The following is a 22,446-nucleotide window of genomic DNA, read 5'->3' as shown; positions in this document are numbered from 1 at the left end:
AAATTATTTTCTAATTACCTTTACTGGGTTTTATAAATCTCTGGAGTGGGCACACTAATACAGGAAACAGCAGGGACTAGCGAGTAAGTTATCCTAGACATAGACAACAGTACTTGGGACGGCGGGTTCATTTCTAAAGATTACAGGGGCTTTTATGCTAAACGGATGGCCGAAGGGGTATCAGGCGATCTGAGCCACCCGATCAGAAATCTGGGGTCCAGATTAGATCGCGCCCGGGACAAACCAGTAAGTGATAGGGACCATCGGATCAAGGATCTACAGCCTATATTTTATGAAGTCCGATCCACCATCTACCCTTAGATCTAATCTCAACGATCCATCTTTTAAACACCTGCGCCCCACACGCATCCGCCCGATCAATACTTAGCGGCCAGGATCATTTCTAGCAGAGAGAATATGTCTACTGATCTGGGCCGTTCATCTACCAATTAACAGTTTCCTTTATTTCTTCTTCCCCCCGGCCACACGCACCGACTACGGCGCCATCTTCAACCCCTTTCTTCCTTGCCAGATGCACACACGACGGCCACGAACTCTGGCAGCCGGACTTCGCCGGGGGAGTCCAATCCGCCGCGCCACTGGATAATCTGCGCTCGAATCCAAATTTGCTACTACCCGATGAGACGCAAGCGCATAACTCAGTGAAGGCTACGTACCAGTGTTTGGGGTGGCGACGCGTCCAGACCATGACAGAGAGCGGTCCGGTGGTGGTGAATGGAGTCCATCGAGGAGGTTCGGATGCCTTGAACAACCCCCGCGCACGCCGCACCACAGCAAGCACCACTGCCCGTCGTCGAATCCCGCCGAGTTCACAGTACCGGTGAGATCACGAGCCAGTGGTGGCGGGCGCTCCAAAATCCACCCGGCGACACTCATCCACACACCTGGCCACGACGCTGGTGAGCGCGCCCAGAGAAAGCGCGGGGCCGAGGTCACGGCGGCGGATTTCCTGCCATGGCGACGGCGAGCAGACCCACCGTGGCGGATTGATGACACGCCCAGAGCAGTGGACGAGTACGGCAGGGACGCCCATGAGCATAGGCGGCGTGATGCATAGGTCATGGGTGCTCGGCTTATAACCCAGAGGCGTGGGCACAAAGCCAAGCTGGATTTCGCGGACGGCGTTGAGAGGATTTCGGAGCGTTCTGTTGGGGATTTGGTGGAAGAGGTGGAGCTGACATGCATGGCCCACCGGTCAGTGACCAAGCGCGTGTGATGGGGGAACGGTGGCTTATGACATGGTGGGGCCCATATGGCGGCGAGAGTACTGCAGTCAGTGGAAGCACGAGTGTGAGACTGACGCCAAGGGCCCACGCGCTAGAACACACCCCCAGAGAGCCACGGCACGCACGCGTAAGTGGCCAGCGGGTAGGGCTGCGCGGAGTAAAGGGGAGGTGGGCCAAATTGGGTACTGAGGCCCAGTTAAGCCTTTCTCTTTATTTTTTTCTTTTCCTTTTCATTTTCAAATCCAAGATTTGAATTCAAATTTTTCAGAAGAATTAGTACTCAAATTAAATATTCAGTTTGAACATATTAGTGGGATAAATTTGTTTAGTTATGGATTTATTTTGTGCTCCATAGTATTACTTTCTTACTGTTCTCCTCATTTTTAATTTCCATTTTTTTTGGTTTGAATGTCTATTTCACCATTTATTTATTTCTACTATCATTACCTTAGTAGACAAATGCACAAACAAATAAACACCAGCATGATGCATGATTTATTTTATAGGTTATTGGCTAATTATACTCACTTTAAATGTGTTTGTTCACATATGCTAATCAGTGGAGGCCACACACATAAAGAGATCCATCTCTATTTTCATTATTTACAATTTGGGCATTACACGATTATTGTGCTAACGCTTAACCAAGTTTTTGTGGCTTAAGTTTCAAGTTCTACAGGATCACCTATTCACCCCCCCCCCTCTAGGTGCTCTCACGGGGTCCCTCCTGGGAGCGAGATTCAGGCGTCGCCGGCGATCCTCCGCCGCCCCTGCACACGCGCGGACCGTCTGGCCCTAGGGTGCGGACCGTCCGGCCGTCAGGCAGGGAACTCTAGCCTCACGCCAGGTCGCGGACCGTCCGGCCCTGTGCCGCGGACCGTCCGCGCCTGACCAGAGAGCACCGTCGCTGGTTCTTGTTGAGTGATTGGCGCCCTAAAAAGGTGTCAACATACTTTTTGGTGACTCCGCTGGGGACAACATATCTAGACTCATCAAATCGGTCCTCAATGGCCGGTTCAAAAGATAGCTCTGAAGTTTCCACCAGCAATGTCATCACACCGACATGGGAAACCTTGCCGGCTGAAGAGCAGCTCCTGTTCGAGGAGCGTCAGGAGCAGCTGATCCGAGAAGCAAAGGCGAAATTCCTAGCCGACTTCAAGGTGGATAGGACCAATGTCATTCGGCAACGGGCGACAGATCTGGCTTCGCTCCGACCTACTACGATTACCCCCAATGTAAGTAGCACCAATGAACTCCAATCTCTTAAAGCTTACATAGACGAACAACGAGAGCAGATGCAACGTATCGTAGGGGATATACAAAAAGATCATAAAAGGCTAATGCGTGCGTTTGATAAGTCTACTATTACAAATCTTCCTTCGCACGAGGTTAAACTAAGGGAATACACACGTAATTCATCGGCTACAGGTTGTCACGACCAGTCACAACCCCTTTATGGGATGCCGATAGACATGTACCTTGGGCAACAACAGCCTCCCACGCACATCGACGATAAATTTGTCGATCTACGCATGTCCGGACTATCCACACGTGAGCGCGGACCGTCCGAGCCAGCGGCGACCGATCCCATTTTTAGAAGTGAATTACCGAGGCCTGCACCCAAGCCGCCACATACCGTGCAAACCCTAGATAACCCATTCAGATCGTCCGCGTATGACGCAAGACAGTCCAAATATGATGTCGGATGGTCCGGCCACATAGCCGGACAGTCCGCGCACGGAGCCGTACGGTCCGCGTATTTAACCGGACGGTCCGGCACAAAGTTTTTTGAGGAGGATGGATATCCAACTCCGTATCCGTTCCAGCTAGACTCCCCATCTCACCATACGATACACCAACACCATAATATAATCTACCAAAACCGTGAGAGTGAGTACTTTTCGGTCTCCAGAAGGCCAGAAAGGAATGGCCAGTCCTATGAGCCTCATAGGGTATGTATTAACGCGTCGCAAAACCCAAACTAATTGGGAGGAAAACAACATACCAACATCCAAACAACCTCACCCATATTGGACCAAAGAGCCGGTGGTCTCCCACCGGTTGCCATCGAATAGTAAGAGAGGAAATAGCTGGGGCGTTCCGAGATAAGCTCAGAGTTAGTATAGTCCCCGGGGGGCAATCATATCGGAGACCTTATGGTAGTCATTTTGATCGTCTCCCATACCCACAGGGGACCAGAATACCCGAATTCGCAAAGTTTTCGGGTGACCAAGGAAAGAGCACGTGTGAGCATATAGACCAGTTCTTAGCACAATTAGGAGAATTGGCCGACACCGAAGCATTTCGTGTGCGTTTATTTTCATTGTCTTTAACAGGGACTGCATTCACATGGTATGCCACGCTCCCTCCTAATTCCATTTTGTCATGGGGAGACTTAGAACAAAAATTTGATGAACATTTCTTCTCTGGCGATTACGAGCTAGATTTAGTAGACTTAGTGGCCCTACGACAAGAAAAGGATGAATCGGTTAATGATTACATCCGGAGATTCTGGGATACGAGAAACCGATGTTTTCAAATTCATTGAACAGATAAACAAGTGGCGGGGATAGTCTTTGATGGATTGCGCTATTATTTAAAAGAGAAATTAGAAGGCATCCAGTTCTTTACGCTAACACAATTACATCAGAAAGCTTTGGCTTGTGAAAGCCGAAGCAAAGAACTAGTCAAAACAGTTCATCATAATGTCCATATAGTAGAACACAATCAAGGTAGTTCGGACGATGAACCAAAAGAAGTTTACATTACCGAAATAGTTATGCCTGAGCAGGCCAAACCTTCGGCTTGCTCCTCCTTGCAGTCAGTTCGAAAGAAACGGTAGGAGGAGGTTAAGTTTACATTTAATATCGGCAAATGTGATAAGATATTCGATAAATTACTAAAAAATGGTAACATTAAGATCAATTATATCGTTCCACTCGCCGACGAAATAAAGAGTCACGCATATTGCAAGTGGCACAACTCATTTTCCCATGCCACGAATGATTGTAATGTGTTCCGACGGTAAATCCAATCGGCCATTGACGAGGGACGATTGAAATTTCAAGACGACACAGAGCCCTTCCCAATGAATCTGATCGACTTCATGGGCAAAAGGGTCCTAATTCGGCCTAGCACAGCCGATAAGGGCAAAGACAAAGAAGTCATCATCGGCAACGCACGGGAGGCCGATGAAAACAACAAAATTTCTTGCAGGAAAGTGGTGACCGAGAAGACTCCTGATGGAGGGGAGACACTGAAGGTGACCATCACAAACTCCAGCACTGGAGGGCAAGCGTAGACAAAGGGGACATGCGCGAGAACCCATACTACGCATCGCGGATGGTCTGTAACATCACCGGACGGTCCGGAGCGTTCCAGCGGACGGTCCGGCAACGCCGAAGAGCCACGGCGACCACGTACCTTCAAACCACGACGACCAAAAATAGGTTCGTGGAAAACTAACACGTTCAAGGCAACTGGTCGGTTGGTAAAATCCAGCCCGACCTTTGATCAATTATTATCTAAATATGTGAAAAAGAAGGTCGGCCCTAGCAACCGGCCACCAAAACGACCTCGCTTACCCACCCAGGAGCGACAGCAGGTTAGGCCGATTGGACCACCTCACCGATCGGAAAAAACAGGAGGTCATAATGTTCAATTAAGACCTAACGTACCTGCATGGACACCTCCACCCCCATATCCACTTATGTCGTATCCATACACGTACATAGCTCCGCCATATGTCCCAAATCAAATGTGGGGCATGCCACCATACCCATTTGGGATGCCATAGTACCCCACGTGGGGGGCACCCCAAATATCTGTATTCAATAGGTTGACATCTCCAGTACAAGACCGATTGAGAGCCCCTCAATCTGGTCCACGAGCACAGGCCCATCAAGATTGCCGAACAACTCGGCTCCAAAGGCTGACTAATCCGGCAGGGGGGCATACAGCTACAACCTCCAATAGTACGATAAAAGGAGACGTCATTAAAATAGGAACGACAGATGTCGTCGTACAACAAAATAACGAAGGGCCGATGATTTTTGGTGAATCGGCCAACACAAACAAAGAAGAAGGTACGACTGTCAACAAAACAGCCGATCCAAAATAGTCCATGACCCGATGGTGCCCATCGGGATTGACACGATCGCAAAAGCGAAAATTACAGCGCCTCAGAGCAAAGGAGAATCAGGAAAAGGAGGCGGAAAGAATATTCAATGACACGCATCCACAATATCCGCCACCACAAAAGAGATGGAGACCAAAGCCCGTTGAGAAAAATCAAACGGCCACAAAGATAGAAAATAAAACGACAACTGTGCAGCTCTCTACAGGTATGGTAGACTGTCCGGCTATAAAGGCCGGATCATCTGCACAGGACGCGGACCGTCCGACCCCTGAGGCCGAAACATCCGCACTACACCAAGACACCTCCAATGATGTACCGACACCCATGGAGGAAGATGACCTGCAAGAAGAAGACCTGGTCGACTACAGAGCTACGCTAGAACACTTAGAAAATTAGGAAAAGCAAGGTGACGAATTGGTCAGGATCAGTATGACGCTCGACGGTGTTGGGACTGACAGTTCGATCAAAGCTAAAGGGGTCACGTCCGTTGAGTCAACCATCGAGACCAAGGCCACTGCGTACCATCCTAGTAAGTGGCAAAATGCCTAATAAAACCATTGTGATCACATCGAGTTAGTTGCTTTTGGTTCGCTCAGCTCCACCAAAAGGCAGGGAGCATATGTTCAGCACTAAAGTGAGCTGGCGGATGGTCCGGCCCTGAGGCCGGACGGTCCGCGGTCCGGACGGTCTGCGCCTGTGGGCCGGACGGTCCGCGCGTGCGCAGAGCAGTTTAGGGTTCCGAGTTTTGTGCTACGGTTGTTAGCTAGATTCACGGAATTAGCTCAGAAATTAGTTTGTAAAGGGTCCAACCCCCCTCCTCTATAAAATAGAGAGGTATATGGTCATTTGTAATCATCAATCAAACCTTCAATCAATACAATTTACATTTTATCCTAGGAGTAGTTCTAGTCTAGGCTAGGTTTAGTCTTCCAATCCCCAAATCTTCCGCTTCTCTTCGACTCTACGTCGATTATAGGAGTCTAGGTCGGTCTACCTGAGCCTAGACATCACCTAGGATCTCTACTCCCCGACGGGGTCCCTCTCGGGAGCGAGATCCAGGCGCCGCCGGTGATACTCCGTCGCCCTTGCACACGCGCGGACTGTCCGACCCTAGGGCACAGACCGTCCGGCCGTCAGGCAGGGAACTCTAGCCTCGCGCCAGATCGCGGACCGTCCGGCCCTGTGCCGCGGACCGTCCACGCCTGACCAGAGAGCACCGCCGCTGGTTTTTGTTGAGTGATTGGCGCCTAAAAAGGTGTCAACAGGAGCTTTTCTGATAATTTAGTTGCGAAGAGAATCTTGTTGTGCAGAGAATCTAAGTATAGTTGGGATTACATACGAAGGAAGATAAAAGAGTCCATAAGGTTTAGTATGTAAAAAATAACAGTTTTCTACTATCGCAACGATTCAGTCGATTCTGTTGCACGTTGATTTTAGATGATTTTATTTAAAATAATTATCATAGAAACAAGTTAAAAAGCTAAATGTTTGGTAGCCTGCAGCAGCTTCTGATGACCAGAAGATAAAAAATGCTTAAACAAATAGGGCTACCTAGGGATACCACCAATCGTGCGGGTATGAAACTCGTTGATTGTGTTATCAACTAGTCCTAGAAATTAGACGCCACCTATGACGATTAGTTTATGTTTACATCTACTGTGGTGCGGATGAACCTGAGGAACTCGAGTCAAAACCAAATGCTTTGTTCCTCGTAGAACTATCGTACGTGGGATGGAAGTATACAGCTAGAGTTGCCTCTTGGTTATGCTTGTTTGGTTCAGTTTTTTTTTAATCAGCTTTTTTGAGAATCTGACCATGGAGAGAACCTAGCTATGGAGAGAGTCTGAGTATCATAGGGATTACGTGCGAAAAAAAGATAAAGTAGTACAAAGGGTTCAGGATATAGAAAGCGATGAAATCCTACTGTCGTGACGACTCGATCGATTTTATGTTTATGTTGATTTTGGACGGTTTTTACCAAATCAATTTTTATAGAAGCTAACTAACAAGTTAGAGGGTTTAGCGGTCTGCAGTAGATTTTGGTAGCTAGAAGTTGAAAAAAAGTCTAAACAAACAGTACCACTGAAAGATAGCATCTCTCTATTGACGGACGGCGAGAGGCTAGTCGAAGCCGGCCTAAGTTGTGGAGCAAACGAGAGGCTTGGCCGCTAGGGAATCTCCAGCTTCTGCTGCGGGTCGAGAGGTGACAAAACTTGACCAACCTCTCCGCTCCACCTTGGTTCCTGGTCTAGCAAAGCGCGACAGAGAACCTTCCTGCAAGCATCCTTCTATTCCTTTTAATTCACGACAGGACAACCCACAGCCTTGAACCCCATCCAATTGGAAGGAAGGAGTAGGCTCTAGAACAAAAGTTCGCGAACAAAATGTTAGATCCACGTGACTACGCTGCGTTGACCGTTGTGAATTGCGGTATACGGGAGCGTAAAAACTTTGTGCTTTGATGAGTTTCTCTGGCCTACGTGTATGCATAATCTTTGATGTTTATTTTTCTCAACAGAAAATAATAACCTTTGGCGAGGAGCCGGGTACTAGCAGGAAAGAGCTAATGTGACGATTCAGGACCTAGAGTTAGGGCGGAACGAGCCGAATTGAGTCAAACTTAGCTCAGCTCGTTGTGACTTGATCGCGTACATGCCGAACTTAAGTAACGAACCGAGTTCGGCTCGTTCCTCTAACAAGTCTGAAAAGTGGGCTTGGTTCGGATTGCGAGTTGGCTCACCGAACCAACTAGTCTGACCATAAGCTCATCAGACTCGTTCTAAGTGCCTAGCCGTTCGAAACCGAGACGTTGCAAGCCTGAGTTGACTCGTGGAGCTCAAGTTTATTTTCCAGACCTCCCTAGCGTTTAGGACGCCAGGCGGGTGGCCCTACAAAAATTCCTCCACGCCGTCGCGTCACCAAAGCAAGGGTGGGACGGTGGGTCGTCGAGCCCCTCCAACATGAGTCCGAGTCCACCAGACCACCGGCTGGTCCAACCCCAAGGAGGCAGAGACCAAACGACGCGCCGGCACACGCAAACCAACGACTCGCGCCGATGTTTCCGCGTTGCTCCCCCGCACTCCTGCTCGGCTGCTCCGCTCGCCGCTTTTATATGCGGCCTGGCCCGGCTCAGTTGGTCAGTCCTCGACGCACGCCCGCGCGCCTCGGCAAACCACCGCGCCCGCCAGCCATACTGAGCTCCGCCCTGGTTCCATTCCACCCAGAGAGGCTCCAAGATTGACGCCGCGACCACGATGGGCTTCCCTGTGGGGTACTCGGACTCGGAGACGCTGCTCCCGCGCGTGCTGCTGCAGGCGCTCCTCCTCCTGGGCCACCTCCACCGCTTCCTCCTCTGGGCCTTCCACGCCGTGGGGCTCGGCGACCTGATCGACCTCGGCTGCAACTACCCGCCGCCGCCGCCCTCCGCGTCCACGGCGGCGGCGGCGCAGGAGGGCCGCGACGTGGCGGCCCCGCTGCGGCACTGGCGGCCGGAGTTCAGGCCCGTCCCGGCGGTGCGCATCGAGGAGGCGCTCCCCGTGGTGCGGTTCGACGAGCTTGCCGCCGCGGCGCGCGGCGACGGCTACGGCGACTGTGACTGTGACTGCGCGGTGTGCCTCGACGGCATCGGCGGCGGCGACGAGGTGCGGCGGCTCGGCAACTGCCGCCACGCCTTCCACCGCGCCTGCCTCGACCGCTGGATGGCGCACGGCCAGCGCACCTGCCCGCTCTGTCGCGCGCCGCTCGTCCCCGGCGCCGCGGCCGCCGGGGATCCCTGGGCCGAAGCGCCGTGGCTCGACGCGGCCGACTACGACGTGCTGCCCTACCCGTCCACGCCTCTGCTGATGGTGCCCACCCCGACGCTGCTGCGGCCTCACGAGCTGCTGCTGGTCGCCGGCCTGGGCGGCGGCTTCCAGTGAGCTTCTGCGTGTGCGTGGCTGGTGTTTGGGCAGCAGGCCACGCGAATCCGGTCCGTGGCAAGGCGAAAAACGTCCTCATGTCATGTGCGGTGCGGCACACCCCGCCCGGTCGGTCAGACGCGTGACCGCCGCCATACCTGCTCGTCCTTCACTCAACAACTCTGCAGCAGTCGTTTGATCGTGTCTCCGTCGGTGAAAAGAGAAACCAACGGCAGAGGAGGGCGCGCCCTGGTTTTTACAGCGGCTGCGGCTCCCAACTTCCCAACAAGTGAGAAAAAAAGAAGAAGAGGCGAAACATACTAAGACCAGCCCTAGAAAACTAGCTAGCCAAGTACTATGTTGATCTGTAGGCCGCTTTGGCGATTCCGTCTTCCAAACCTGTGGAGTTGTGAATCCTTTTGCAGATTAAAGTAAAGTTCGTTAGCAAGAACTCTATTAGATCCCGTGCGGTCTGCCTCATCAATTTGTGTTGCGCCATGCATTCCGCATCAATCAGTCACTCGAATCCTTATCCCCCGTCTAGTCGAGCCCGTACAGCTAACAAGGTGCTACTGTCATGCTCAGCAGTCAGGACAAATCGAACTCGGTAATATCTCTATGATTTCCACCCGGTTTAACAATCAACCGTAGTTTAAGTTGACAAGCTGACCGGCGATCTGCTCACATCATCCAGCGACGGGGTGTTTGGTTTCCCCTCGTTTAGTCACTTTTAATTTCTAAAATACCAAACTGAATAACTAAAATAGCCTTTATAAATAGGATTTTTAGGACTAAAAATTAGCTCATAAAGTTTGGGAGGGTAACTCTATGAACCAAACACGCGCGCGGACACTATTCCAGTAATTTCCATGCACTAATCTCTGTCAGCGAGTAGCTTTTCTGATAATCGGCTGTAAAAAGAATCTGGTTGTGGAGAGATTGTGAGTATCATGTAGATTACGTGTGGAGATAGATTAAAAAGTCCATAGAGTTTAGAATATAGAAACTTACGGTTTACTACTATTGTAATGACTCGGACGATTCGGTATTTACGTTGATTTTGAACGGTTTTAACTAAAAAAATTCTTATAGAAACACGTTGAAAAGCTGCTTCCGGTAGCCTGAAGCAGAAAAAAACTGAAAGAAACATGACAGATAATTCCCTCGGAGAAACTTGGCATGTTTCCCGTTGGTCATGTAGGACGACGATAATGATAAATTGGTAAGCAAAGAAAAAGGCTACTAAGCTCGAGCAGTAGAAGCTACCTAGCTCGTCGTAACGAAGAAACTTCTCGTCCTTCAGGTAGACCCTTGCTTGTTTGCAGTACTTTAGTTAGGGTTCGGTCTTTAATTCTTTTGCTGGGCAGCAGTAAACGGAGATGAGAAGCGCGAGCTGATCATTGTTGCCATTCTGTGCAACGAAGCTAGGGGACCAATGCTGACTCGCACGAGGGCATAGTTGCTGATGGTCATAGACGACGCGTTCACTTAAAATAATAAAGAATTATAAATTGTTGTCATAAGTCGTGCAGCCTAATATAGGAGAGTGCGGCATTGCTGTAGCTAATTAAGAGAGTATTCCGGTCATGCTTGAGCTTGGAGAATTTTTGAGGGTCCGTTCGCTTGGAGAGTCGGAGATTTTTGAGGGCCCGTTCGCTTGCACAATAATAAACAAAGATTTGTTCTAGCTCATCCAAATCTATATAAATTAAAGAAGTAATTCGGTTAGGAATCAATCCAGAGCTCTAATTCTTAAAAACCGAACAGGGCCTGAGTTGTTTGTCTAGACGACATTATCTGATTAAGTTATTTTCATCTTCAATTTCAAATGTGATCTAGCGGCATAAAACTTGTTGTCTGACAGATATTTGACTTCCACACGGGCCACAGCTCAATTACAAACATACTTCAAACATCAGGCAGAGGCAGAGCACTAGCAGCATTCGCTACGTGGCGGTGGGCAGCAGTGGCCAGCACATTCGACAACTGCCACGGATCCCGTACTACTTCAAACACGTATCGCTTCCAGAATCCAGAGTCACACGTGTGCAGCTGCATGAACCCAGCTCACTCCCTTAAGAACAGCTCGACGCTCACCTGTCTAGTCTAGCTCGTGCATGCCGCCCTGAGCGCCACTGCACAGACGCGCAGAGACAGACATTGCGACTTTGCGAGAGACAAAACCTCCCAGATAACGCCCGCGCGCTCCCCGATGGCGTCGTCGTGCCAGAACGTGGAGATTCCCGGCAAGCCGACGGAGACGGGGACGGCGCTGCTGGAGACGGCGACGGGCACCATCCAGGGGTTCGCGCCGCTGAGCCAGATCCACCAGCACCTGTGCGCGTTCCACTTCTACGCGGACGACATGGGGCGGCAGGTGGAGGCGCACCACTTCTGCGCGCACCTGAACGAGGACGTGCGGCAGTGCCTCATCTTCGACGGGCCCGGCGCCGGCGCGCGCCTCATCGGCGTGGAGTACATCGTCTCCGAGACGGTGTTCCTGACGCTGCCCGACGCCGAGAAGCCGCTGTGGCACACGCACGAGTTCGAGGTGAAGGGCGGGGTGCTGTTCATGCCGGGGGTGCCCGGCGTGGTGGAGCGCCGGGACCTGGAGAAGGTGTGCAAGACCTACGGCAAGACCATCCACTTCTGGCAGGTGGACCGCGGCGACGCGCTCCCGCTCGGCCTCCCGCAGATCATGATGGTGCTCACCCGCGAGGGCCAGCTTCGGCAGGACCTCGCTGACTGTACGGCGTGCTCGCAGATTGAGTATCTGTGATCTCTCTCTGATCTCTCTTTTTTTACTGATGGATTTGAACCTGCAATGTACGTGCAGGTGTGGAGAAGAAGTTCGGTGTCTCCTTCCAGAAGGAGAGGGAGAACCGGGCGTACATGAGCGGACCGGAGCATGGTATCCACCCGCTAGCGAACGCTACCGGCAAGGGCCTGAGGACCGAGATCCGTGAGGTCGATTTGCCGGCGAGTACTACCGCCGGCGCCGGGAGGGTCTTCACTTGATCGCCGTATCGTGTGTTGCCGCGGCGGGTCTGCGTAATGTAGACTATATAGACGGTGCTTGGTTTGGTCTGTAGTTCGTGAGTACGTGCTCAATCGTTTGTGTTCTCTTAAGACACGAACTACTGTTCATATGAACTTTGAATTTTCGCATAATAAGAGATGGCGCTCTACTAATAATTTGTGTCAAAACCGTTTTGGTTGAACTCTTGGATTTAGGATGGGATAATGAATTTCATACAGTTTGCATATATTAATGCCAAATATCTCCTAGAAACTTGTCCTTAAAATGATACCAATTGGTGAATGGGAAGGTAAACATCTTCACAAGATGTTTTAAAATAGTCCCCCAAATATTAAGACACTACAATCATTTAAATTGCTTATTACATAGTTAAGTCCTAAATCATTTATTTTGTTATATAGGGGAAAGAGGGTGAGTCATTTATTTTGTTATATATGGGAAAGAGGGTGAGGTAGAAAATAAGGATTGTGCATTAATCTGTGGGTGTAAATTACATTATACTTGAGAAAACGTTGAGGATGATGGGGTGTAAATTACATTATAGAAAAACAAGGATACGACACTGATAGGACATTAACCCATTAACCTAGGGTGTAAATTACATTATATTTAGGTCACTTTTTTTTATAAAATTTGCAAAATAAATATTGTTTTTATGAGTTTAGTAGGGTATTGATTTAAGGCACAATCCTCTTAATTAGACAAGGGAGAAAGTAGCTAGTGCTTTAAGTTCTCTCAATGCTTTAAGTTCTCTCAATTTCTCTCAATTAGATAAGGGAAATGTGCTTTAAGTTCTCTCAATTTCTCTCAATTAGATAAGGGAAATGTTAGCTAAGACTGACTGCAGCGGTCGACCCTACCGCTCCCCCTCCCCTTGCATGTCGGCTGTAGGGGGCACCTTATGGCCGCAGCGGTGCCCCTACAACGCCCCCTACGTGTCGGTCCCCTTATCTCTCCCCCCCAGATCTAACGTGTCACTGTTCATCACCCTAAACACTGTGTTGTGGGTCCACGAGTAATTGTTAGTAGATAAAAAATTGATAGTTGGTATAGAAAATGATATTTTATAGTGGTAGTGGGGTATAGGGGGAGGGAGCACCTTATGGCCGCAGCGGTGCCCCTACAACGCCCCCTACATGTCGGTCCCCTTATCTCTCCCCCCAGATCTAGCGTGTCACTGTTCATCACCCTAAACACTGTGTTGTGGGTCCACGAGTAATTGTTAGTAGATAAAAAATTGATAGTTGGTATAGAAAATGATATTTTATAGTGGTAGTGGGGTATAGGGGGAGTATTTAGGGGGAACCGCTGCGGGAGATGAAAAAATAGGGGGAAAATAGGGGAAAAGTGATATAGGGGGAAAAATTTAGGGGTAACGGTTGCGGATAGCCTAACAGCATCTTCACTTTTTCCAAAAATGCACCTAAAATCAATTTAGAATGTTATTAACCAAAAATCACGCTCCAAAATGTTCTCAAATAAGGACCACAAATATATCAACTTCGAAAATAATAAAGTTGTTTCTGTTCCTATATATTTACCAATTTTTCTAAATCTGAGTTTAACTAGTAGAGATGTTCTGAGTTTAAGAAGCATTTTTAGTAACTAGCAGAGATGTTCCTATATATTTACCAGTTTTGCTAAATCTAAGTTTAAGAAGCATTTCTAGTAACTAATAGAGATGCTCTAACACGCTCAGTAGAGATGAAAGTGGTAATCCAAACTGTTAGGATAAATTTAATATTTTAAAATAGATATGTATAAAATTTGATGTTGATCTTTTCTTATGTTATCAAGCACATTAGTACAAATATGAATAAAATATTACATAAATTGTTTTATGTATTATTTGGTCCCTACAACACAAATAGTTGAAAAAATACCGAATTTATTTTCGAATCCATATCGAAGTTTATACCTATTATTTGATAAAATATAGGATGAATTTAAGGTTTATCTTTTATGAATCTTTACAAGTTGGATGTTAAAAACAAGAATACAAATTTGTATTATAGATTCTATATCCTATTTATTCGCAATCAAAGAAAAACGACTAAAAAACTGATTACCGAATAAATATTGTTTCCGACCGTTTTCATCCCTAACGCTCAGTTCTAATTAACTCAATATATATTTTTAGGAACTAATGGAGAATGCCAATCCCTCTTAAATGTAGTTTTGCTCCCAAGTACTCGAAAATAAGAAATATTTGGTTTGTTACCGGTTAGCATCTCATATACCATCTTCTTGAGGAGGTGGTGAAGATAGAGCCAGTTTATGGCATGCCAAGTCGTGTTTATGGCTTTCGATGGCCAAAACTGCTCTGACATCTTGTACTCTCCAAGTATTCTGTCTTTTTTTCCACTACATCATTTTGTTGAGATGTGTAGGGGGCGGAGAACTCATACTTGATGTCTTCTTTCTTAAGGTACTTCTTCACGTGAAGGTTCTTAAACTCGAAGCCATTGCCACTCCTTATTTTTTTCACCTTTAATTGAACTCATTTTGAGACCGCTTTAAGAAGCGCTTCAGGAGGATTTCTTAGGTGGATTTCTTAGGTCTCAAGACGTATCCTGCTAAAAGAATATCCAAATAAAGTAGGAATAGTCATCAATAATAACTAGACTATATTTCTTCCGATGCTAAGATAAGCAATGGGTTCAAAGAGATCCATATGTAGTAGCTCCAGCGGTCTTGACATTTTCACTATATTCTTGCTTGGATGATTATCCAAATAAAGCAGGAATAGTCATCAATAATATAGTCTATACTTCTTCCGATGTTAAGATAAGCAATGGGTTCAAAGAGATCCATATGTAGTAGCTCCAGTGGGTCTTGACATTTTCACTATATTCTTGCTTGAATGATTTGTTCCCACCTATTTCCCTACTTGACACGTTGTACAAGGTCTGTCTTTCTCAGAATAAACATTGGCTAATTCTAACATATGTTCTCCCTTTAGAAACTTATGAAGGATCTTCATCCCAACATGTGCTAGACGGTGATGCCACAACTAGCCCATGTTAGTCTTAGCAAGTAAACATGCATCTAGATTAGCATTCTCTTTAGTGAAATCAACCAAATAAAGATTGTTGTTTAATACACCTTTAAATGTTAATGAACTATCACTTATTCTAAAGATAGTTATATCAACATTTGTAAAAAATACAATTATAACCTATATGACATAACTGGCTAACAAAAAGCAAATTGTAACCAAGCTATTTTACCAAAAAGACATTATAGATGGAATGGTCGGTAGTAATCGCTATCTTACCTAACCCCTTTACCTTGCCTTGGTTTTTATGTCTAAAGATGATCATGTCATGAGAATATTTATTCTTGATGTGGGTAGTGATCATCTTTTCCCCCGTCATGTGGTTTGTGCATTCGCAATCAATGATCCAGCTTAAGCCCTAGATGCAGAAAACTGCAAGGAATTTAGGCTTGAGTTTAGGTCCCTAACTAGTGTTGGGTCCTATTAGGTTAGTTACATAAGATTTTGGCACCCAAATGCAAGTCTTAGGCCTCCTTTGGAACAAATGATTATTTCCCGATTCCTACATTTTTCTTGTGTTTTTGAATTAAATCCTGTGAAATTCCTATACCATTCATGTGAAATTCCTATGTTCTAAAGGAAGCATTACCCTTCTTGCATTTAGGCTCCACATTGGAAGCAACAACTCTATTATTCTTGCAATATAACACATAGAAAGCATAAAATGTGCGAAATAGCATATAAGGACCATGAGATGCACTCCTATCCTTATGCGCATGAGAAACTACATGATTTCCTATCCTTATGCGCATGAGAAACTACATGATTACGACACCTAGGTCTACCATAAACATGTGAAGAACTAGATGAAGCAATCATGGCATGAGAGGAATAAATAGCATCATGATGCATAGCAGGCATAACATGATCAACATAAGCACCATGATGAACATTACGTGCATTCTTCACATTAACATAAATAAAAGCATGGTTTTTTGTATCATGTGAAGAATGAGAATCACTAGCCATAGGTGCCTTCCACTTCTCCTTAATGAATATGGGGACCTTATGGCTCTTTGTGTTCTTGGCTCCCTTATGGAAGCCAAGTCCATCCTTAATAGAACGATATCTACCAATGGTGTAGACATTCCTAGCAAATTTTATCTTATCACATTCATCTTTGCAAGTTTTTAGTTGAGCATAAAGTTTAACAATATCATCATTCAAATTTGAAATTGTAGAGGCATGATCATTGCAAGCATCAATATCAAAATCCTTACATCTATTGCAAATAGATACATGCTCCAAAGATGAACTAGCAACGTTCAACTTTTCTATTCTAGCATTTAAATCAACATTTGTACTTTCAAGGCGAGAAATAGAAACATGACATGAAGATAACTCAAAAGATAATAACTTATTTTTTAACTTATTTTTCTTCATGGCTAAAGCAAGAGATTTTCTACTTCAACCAATTTATCATGTTCCTCATAAAGCAAATCCTCTTGTTTTTCAAGCAATCTATCCTTCTCATTTAAAGCATCAATTAATTCATTAATTTTATCTACTTTAGATCTATCTAAGCCCTTAAAAAGACCACTATAGTCTATATCATCAAGCAATATATCTTGGCTTATAGCAATTTATCCCTGCATAGAGAGGCTAGAAGTATAGTAATAGCTTGGGTATTTTTATGAATTATTTCTTGCATATAAATAGCATTGTAGTTCTCATCATCGTTTTCTACAACCTGCATTCCATTTTCTACTACTTCCTAAATGCTAGGATGAAGAGAAAATAAATTATTGTGCATCTTATGACTCCACCAGGAATAATCCTCTCAATCAAAGTGAGGAGGTTTACCAAGAGGAGTAGACAATAAATGGGCATTGACATTGTAAGGAATACATGAATAGTTAAAAGACGTTTTATTGTAGTTTTTACCATCTTTTTCTTTGAAGAGGAGAAGTCGATGTCGTCCTTTGGTGAATATGAAGAGGTGTCGCTGTTTTAGTGTATGATCTTTTTGATCCTCTTCTTCTTCGTTTTTCCTTCCCTCCTCTTCCCGGATCCTGAGTGTAATACCCTGAATTTGGGGTATAAAATTTCTTTCTAAATATCTACCAAATTCAGGTGTTACTCTTGTCTCTCTCTCTAGTCTCTCTTTCTCTCTTTTTCTTTTGACTAGAATTAAGTTAATTAGTAGTTGGATTAATTATTTATTTTGTCAAAACAATGTGAGTCCTGAATTGTTGCATCAAGTTGAACCTAAATTATCCTTTTGTTTGATGCATATGTTTGAAATAATTTGAATTTGCATTTGGTTTGAATTTGATTTGAAAACCATAGAGAAAATAAAAGGAAAAGGATTAGAAATTCAGAAAATAAAAGAAATAGGAAAAGCAGCCCGAACTCCCTCCCCCTCGGCCCTTCGGCCAAGCTAGCCCAGCTAACACCCCACCCCCGCGCGCGCCCGTGTTCACTGGCAGGAGGGCCCCGCCTATCGGCGCCAGCCCGCTCTCTCTCCTCTCTCTTTCTCTCTCCTACTGCCTAGTGGGACCGACCTGTCGACGCCGATCCCCTCGCGCTCGCGCCCGTTCTCTCTCGCTGCCCGGTGGACCCCCTTCTGTCAGCGCTGACCGCCCGTTCGCGAGTTCTTTGTCGCTGGCCCACGGACTCCACCCGTCAGCCCCCTCCGCTTCCCTAACCACCCGCCCTCACTCCCCACCGTGGACGCGCCCACGTCGCCCGTTTCCCGGCCACCTCTGCACGCACCGCCCTCCTTTTTGAGCCCGCACCCCACTCACTCACTCCCCCTGCTCAGTTGCGCAATCAGCCGAGCACCTTCGCCCTCTCCCCCGCTCTGCGAGCGCGCCCAGGAAGACCGCCGCCGTTCACCATGTCCGTGCGCCCATTCCGCCACCACCGTTGGGCGCTCGCCGTGCCCTTTGCCTCGGTGTCCGCAACTTGGGACGCACCTCAATTTACTCTCTCCCCTCTCGTTCACCCGATCCGCGCTCACCAGAGTTCTCCCCGTGCAGCCGGAGCTCCGCTACCATCGACCCGAGTCTTACTTGCATCCCCGCCGTCGCTCAAGCGCCCCTGAGTCTGCACTCGAGCTGAGCAACCTTCCCATACCCTTAATTCACCCGTTACTGCTCTAGTGTCTGCATAATTGCTCGCCGGAGCGAGTTTGCGCCGCCGTTGGGCCGCTCCGTCGCGTTCTGCACCCTCTGGTGCCCTGCGCCGGTGTTGTGCCCTCAGTTGAGTCCGCCATGTCGCCCTGAACGTGCCCGAGCCCTTCCCCAATCCCCTAGAGCCCTGCCGTGGTTGTCCTCGTCTTCGGTGAAACCTCGCTGCGGGGTCGAGCAGCGCCACTGCACTCAAGACTGGTCGTCCTGACCTCGCCGGTCGTTGGATCTCGGACATCCATCCGAGATCTGGCGGTCTGGATTTAATTAGAACCGATCTAATCTCAACCGTCCGATGCAGATCCAGCCGCTCAGGTCCGTTCCCCTTACCCGCATCGTGCCGCTGGGCCCGGCCTATCAGCCCTACCCCAGGTCGCTGACACCCCGAACCCACCTGTCAGTGCTCGCTGCGCGCCCACGCCCGCGCGCTCGTCTGTGGGATCTAAACTCGAGCGTTGATCGTGGATCTGACGGCTGAGGAGACCCCGTACCCCATTCACGCGGCTGTTTTGCTAAAGAGGCCCTCGGTTTTGTGAGAATCAACCCGTCGTCCTTAGGTTTTGCGTGCATGCCCCTGGACTCTTATAAACAGACCCCTGGCCTTTTAAATAATCACAGATTTGGACTTACTTTGTATTTCAAACTTCAAAACTTGTTTATTTCATATCTTTTTCATATGAACTCCAAATTGAGTGATTCAAATTGCAAAATGTTCATAGGAATATTCTCTGTTCAAATAAATTATGTTCATCCACAATCTATGCACCTCAATTTTATGCCTAGACTATAGGTTAGTTTATGTAGTAATTTATTTGTTTAATAAGATAAATAAAAAGGGAGACCCTAATGGTACTTAGATGTTTAATTTTGTGAGATTAATAATATGCCATGTGTGAATTGATCCCTGCTTTTGTGTCTCACTAAAATTAGTAGAACTAAGTTATGTAATCCATAATGTTCAGAGAATCACTAATCCCTAAATGTACTAATCCCTAGCATTTAGGTTTATCTTTTGTGTTTACAATGTCCTGTCAAGCTTGTATTCATTTGATTGCATGTTTGGTGTGATGTTCATTTGTCTTTTCCCAAATGTATTGAATGTATGATAGCTTTATTTAGACAACGAGCCACCCGTGGTTCCTGAGCGTGTTGCCGAAGATCTTCCTGAGCAACAACCTGGTGAAGGCAAGTATCCTCTGACCTATTATGTCCTACATACTTTATAATTCACCGTCCCGCATTACATTATTGAAACCTAAGGATTGACTAGTCTCTATTTACCTTATCCTTGTTTACCTTTTGGGTTATCATGGTTAGCTTTATGCTATTGCTTTACTTTAATCAATGAACATGATGTGAATACTTATGATACGATGATGTTATCCCGATGATGATCCTGTGATACTTTAGGGGACTCAGGATGTTTCCTGAGTACCTCTCCGTAAGGACCTGTTTGTGGAGTGACCACCCGGGATAACAGTGCAACCATGAGGGTGGAATGGGACGCCCTTAGCTGATTAATTAGAGGAACCTGAGGTGTAGTTGGCTTCGTCGTAGGGCCGTCAATAGGGTCCGAGCACAGTACTTACTCTACCGAGGTTGGTTGCAGAGGTTCTTTGATTTGGTTTTGTTAGTCACCCTTCCTTTGGGGAGAGGTACTGTGTTTATCAAACCGGAGAAACCTAACGGGTGAATATGACCTCTAGAACAACGCGATTGCACCTTAGTAGTGATCAATGGAGAGTCATGATCTCCGGGCAGAACAGGAATCACGACTTGTGGGTAAAGTGTGTGACCTCTGCAGAGTGTTAGAAACTGGTATATCAGCCGTGCTCACGGTTAAGAGCGGCCTTGGGATCCTCTTTGATTATAAGGACTCTGGATACTTTTATGATGATGATTAATGATGATGGTTATAATTATAATCTCTAGTATTTTCTCTAGGAGGGAGTACACTTGGGTAATAACTGGGTTTATTACTAAAACTTGGCTCTATTAATAGTAATAAATACTTGACCAACTAAAAGCAGCTGCTTAACCTTAACTCCACATACAGCTAGTACACTTTAGCCAAACGGAACATTTGCTGAGTACGTTGATGTGTACTCACCCTTGCTTTAAAAACCACCCCACCCCTAGGTTGTCCCCACTGTATTCAGTGCTCAAGAGTAGGGATGGCAATGGGTACGGGTATGATTAAATAACCGTGGATAATTATTCATTGGATATGGGTATGGTGAAATTTGTTATTCGCGGGTATGGTTATGGATATAATAAGGTATTTGCGGATAATTTTTTCGCTGGTATGGATATCCAGTATCCATACCCATTACCCAATGGATATCTGACATGTGGGCCGTCCAGATTTAATATATTATCCTAAATTCTTATTTTTCAATTTTTATCCATGACATGTTGTTTGGTGTTGAAATTATCATTTTATGCTGCTGGAATGATAATTGTTTTTGAAATGTGATAAAATTGTTGTTTGATGTTGAATGCTAAAATTGTAGTGGGCGGGCGGGTAACGGGTATCCGCTGGATAACGGATACCGACGGGTACGGGTATGGGTAGAGATCCATACCCACGAACGTTTATGGGTATGGGTTGAGTTTTATCTCGCGAGTGTGGATTCGCGAACTATATATCCGCGTACTACCCACCCGATTGCCATCCCTACTCAAGAGGAGATGCTCGCAACATGGAGGACTTTGAGGAGTTTCAAGACTACGACGAGTTCTAGCTATCTTAGTGGCAAACCCCCAGTCAGCTTCCTGTGATGGCCTTATCTTCTACGTTTCGTATTCCGCACTTTGATTTTGTTAATGACTATGTTATAGACTCTGTAGATGTCTTAGACATCTTGATGTAATAAAGTACATTCCCGCTATTTACTTTGAGCAATGTGTGATGATGTCCAATTATGTAATCACTGTGTACGTGAGTTTCTGATCCTGGCACTTACATGGTTCGCATTCAGTTTGCCTTCCAAAACCGGGTGTGACACTGAGTCGATAGGCTTTTCTCCCTTGGACTCATTGTTGAGTGTCTCCTTTTCGTGGGTCACTTTGCCCTTCCCATTAGTATCATCGGTCATCTCTTCAGGTTGTTAGACCCAACGGAAAAGATAGGCTTCGATACCAATTGAGAGCACCTAGAGGGGGGGGGGGTGAATTGGTGATCCTGTAAATTATAACTTAAAACACACAAACTTGGTCTAAAAGTTAGAGTTAGAGCAAATTAAACCAAGTTTGAGAGGACAGAAAGAGAAAGATGTTCCCTTCACTTGAATGCTCTATCAAGATATGAATTATACTTAAAGAAATATTGTAAGTGAGAGTAGAGAACTTGATGAAGAGGTCCATTGGTGATGTTGTTGACGTACCTCGCCTCCTTTGCCATCATGCCACGCTCACAAATTTTCCAAGAATTTTCTTCGGGTGACATTTTGGTGTACCTGGGTTCTCACGAATAAGGTTTACAAGATTAGAATCAATAATGGTAAATGACCTTAGCATTAGTCGAACGACGTCGTGATCCATCCATCTTGTACTCCCGTAGCTTCGGATCTTGTTCACAAGGGTCTTGAGCATGTTTTATGTTTCAGTTGGATCTTCCCCTCTTTTCATTGTGAACCTCCCTAGCTTGCCTTCCACCAACTCCATCTTGGTGATCATAGTGATGTCGTTGCCCTCATGAGAGATCTTGAGAGTGTCCCATATCTCCTTGGCATTATCCAAGCCACTAACTTTGTTATATTCATCCTTGCACAAAGAAGTTAAAAGCACAGTAGTGGCTTGTGTATTTTTGTGAATCATTTCTTGCATATGAATAGCATTGTAATTCTCATCATTACTATCTACACATTGCATTCCATGTTTAACTACGTCCCAAATGCTAGGATGAAGAGAAAATAAATGATTCCTCATTTTATG

At 46.4% G+C, this 22,446-nt stretch overlaps 2 protein-coding genes across 2 annotated transcripts; both read left to right on the top strand.

Moving 5' to 3' along the window:
* Window positions 1-8,524: 8,524 nt before the first annotated feature.
* On the top strand, window positions 8,525-9,732 carry LOC100280826 (RING zinc finger protein-like). The gene is given in 1 exon segment (NM_001153746.2): window positions 8,525-9,732. A coding segment is annotated over 1 exon segment (663 nt). The 5' UTR covers window positions 8,525-8,639; the 3' UTR covers window positions 9,303-9,732.
* A 1,668-nt stretch (window positions 9,733-11,400) lies between these two features.
* OBAP1A (Oil body-associated protein 1A) lies at window positions 11,401-12,527 on the top strand. Its single transcript, NM_001138793.1, has 2 exons — window positions 11,401-12,028; window positions 12,118-12,527. The coding sequence occupies exons 1-2, from the start codon at window positions 11,494-11,496 to the stop codon at window positions 12,297-12,299; spliced, it is 717 nt and encodes a 238-aa protein (NP_001132265.1). The 5' UTR covers window positions 11,401-11,493; the 3' UTR covers window positions 12,300-12,527.
* The last annotated feature ends 9,919 nt before the right edge of the window (window positions 12,528-22,446 follow it).

The sequence above is a fragment of the Zea mays genome, chromosome 4 (assembly GCF_902167145.1).
Source record: "Zea mays cultivar B73 chromosome 4, Zm-B73-REFERENCE-NAM-5.0, whole genome shotgun sequence".
In the NCBI taxonomy this organism is placed as follows: domain Eukaryota; kingdom Viridiplantae; phylum Streptophyta; class Magnoliopsida; order Poales; family Poaceae; genus Zea; species Zea mays.
Note: the sequence above shows the minus strand (reverse complement) of the source record. Positions and strands in the feature narration are given on the sequence as shown.

What these genes read in the sequence shown, in the direction of transcription:
- OBAP1A (NM_001138793.1), top strand. Translation starts at nt 11,494, where the DNA reads ATGGCGTCGTCGTGCCAGAACGTGGAGATTCCCGGCAAGCCGACGGAG. An exon ending in TCGGCAGGACCTCGCTGACT is followed by an intron (nt 12,029 to 12,117) that starts GTACGGCGTGCT and finishes ATGTACGTGCAG; the next exon opens with GTGTGGAGAAGAAGTTCGGT.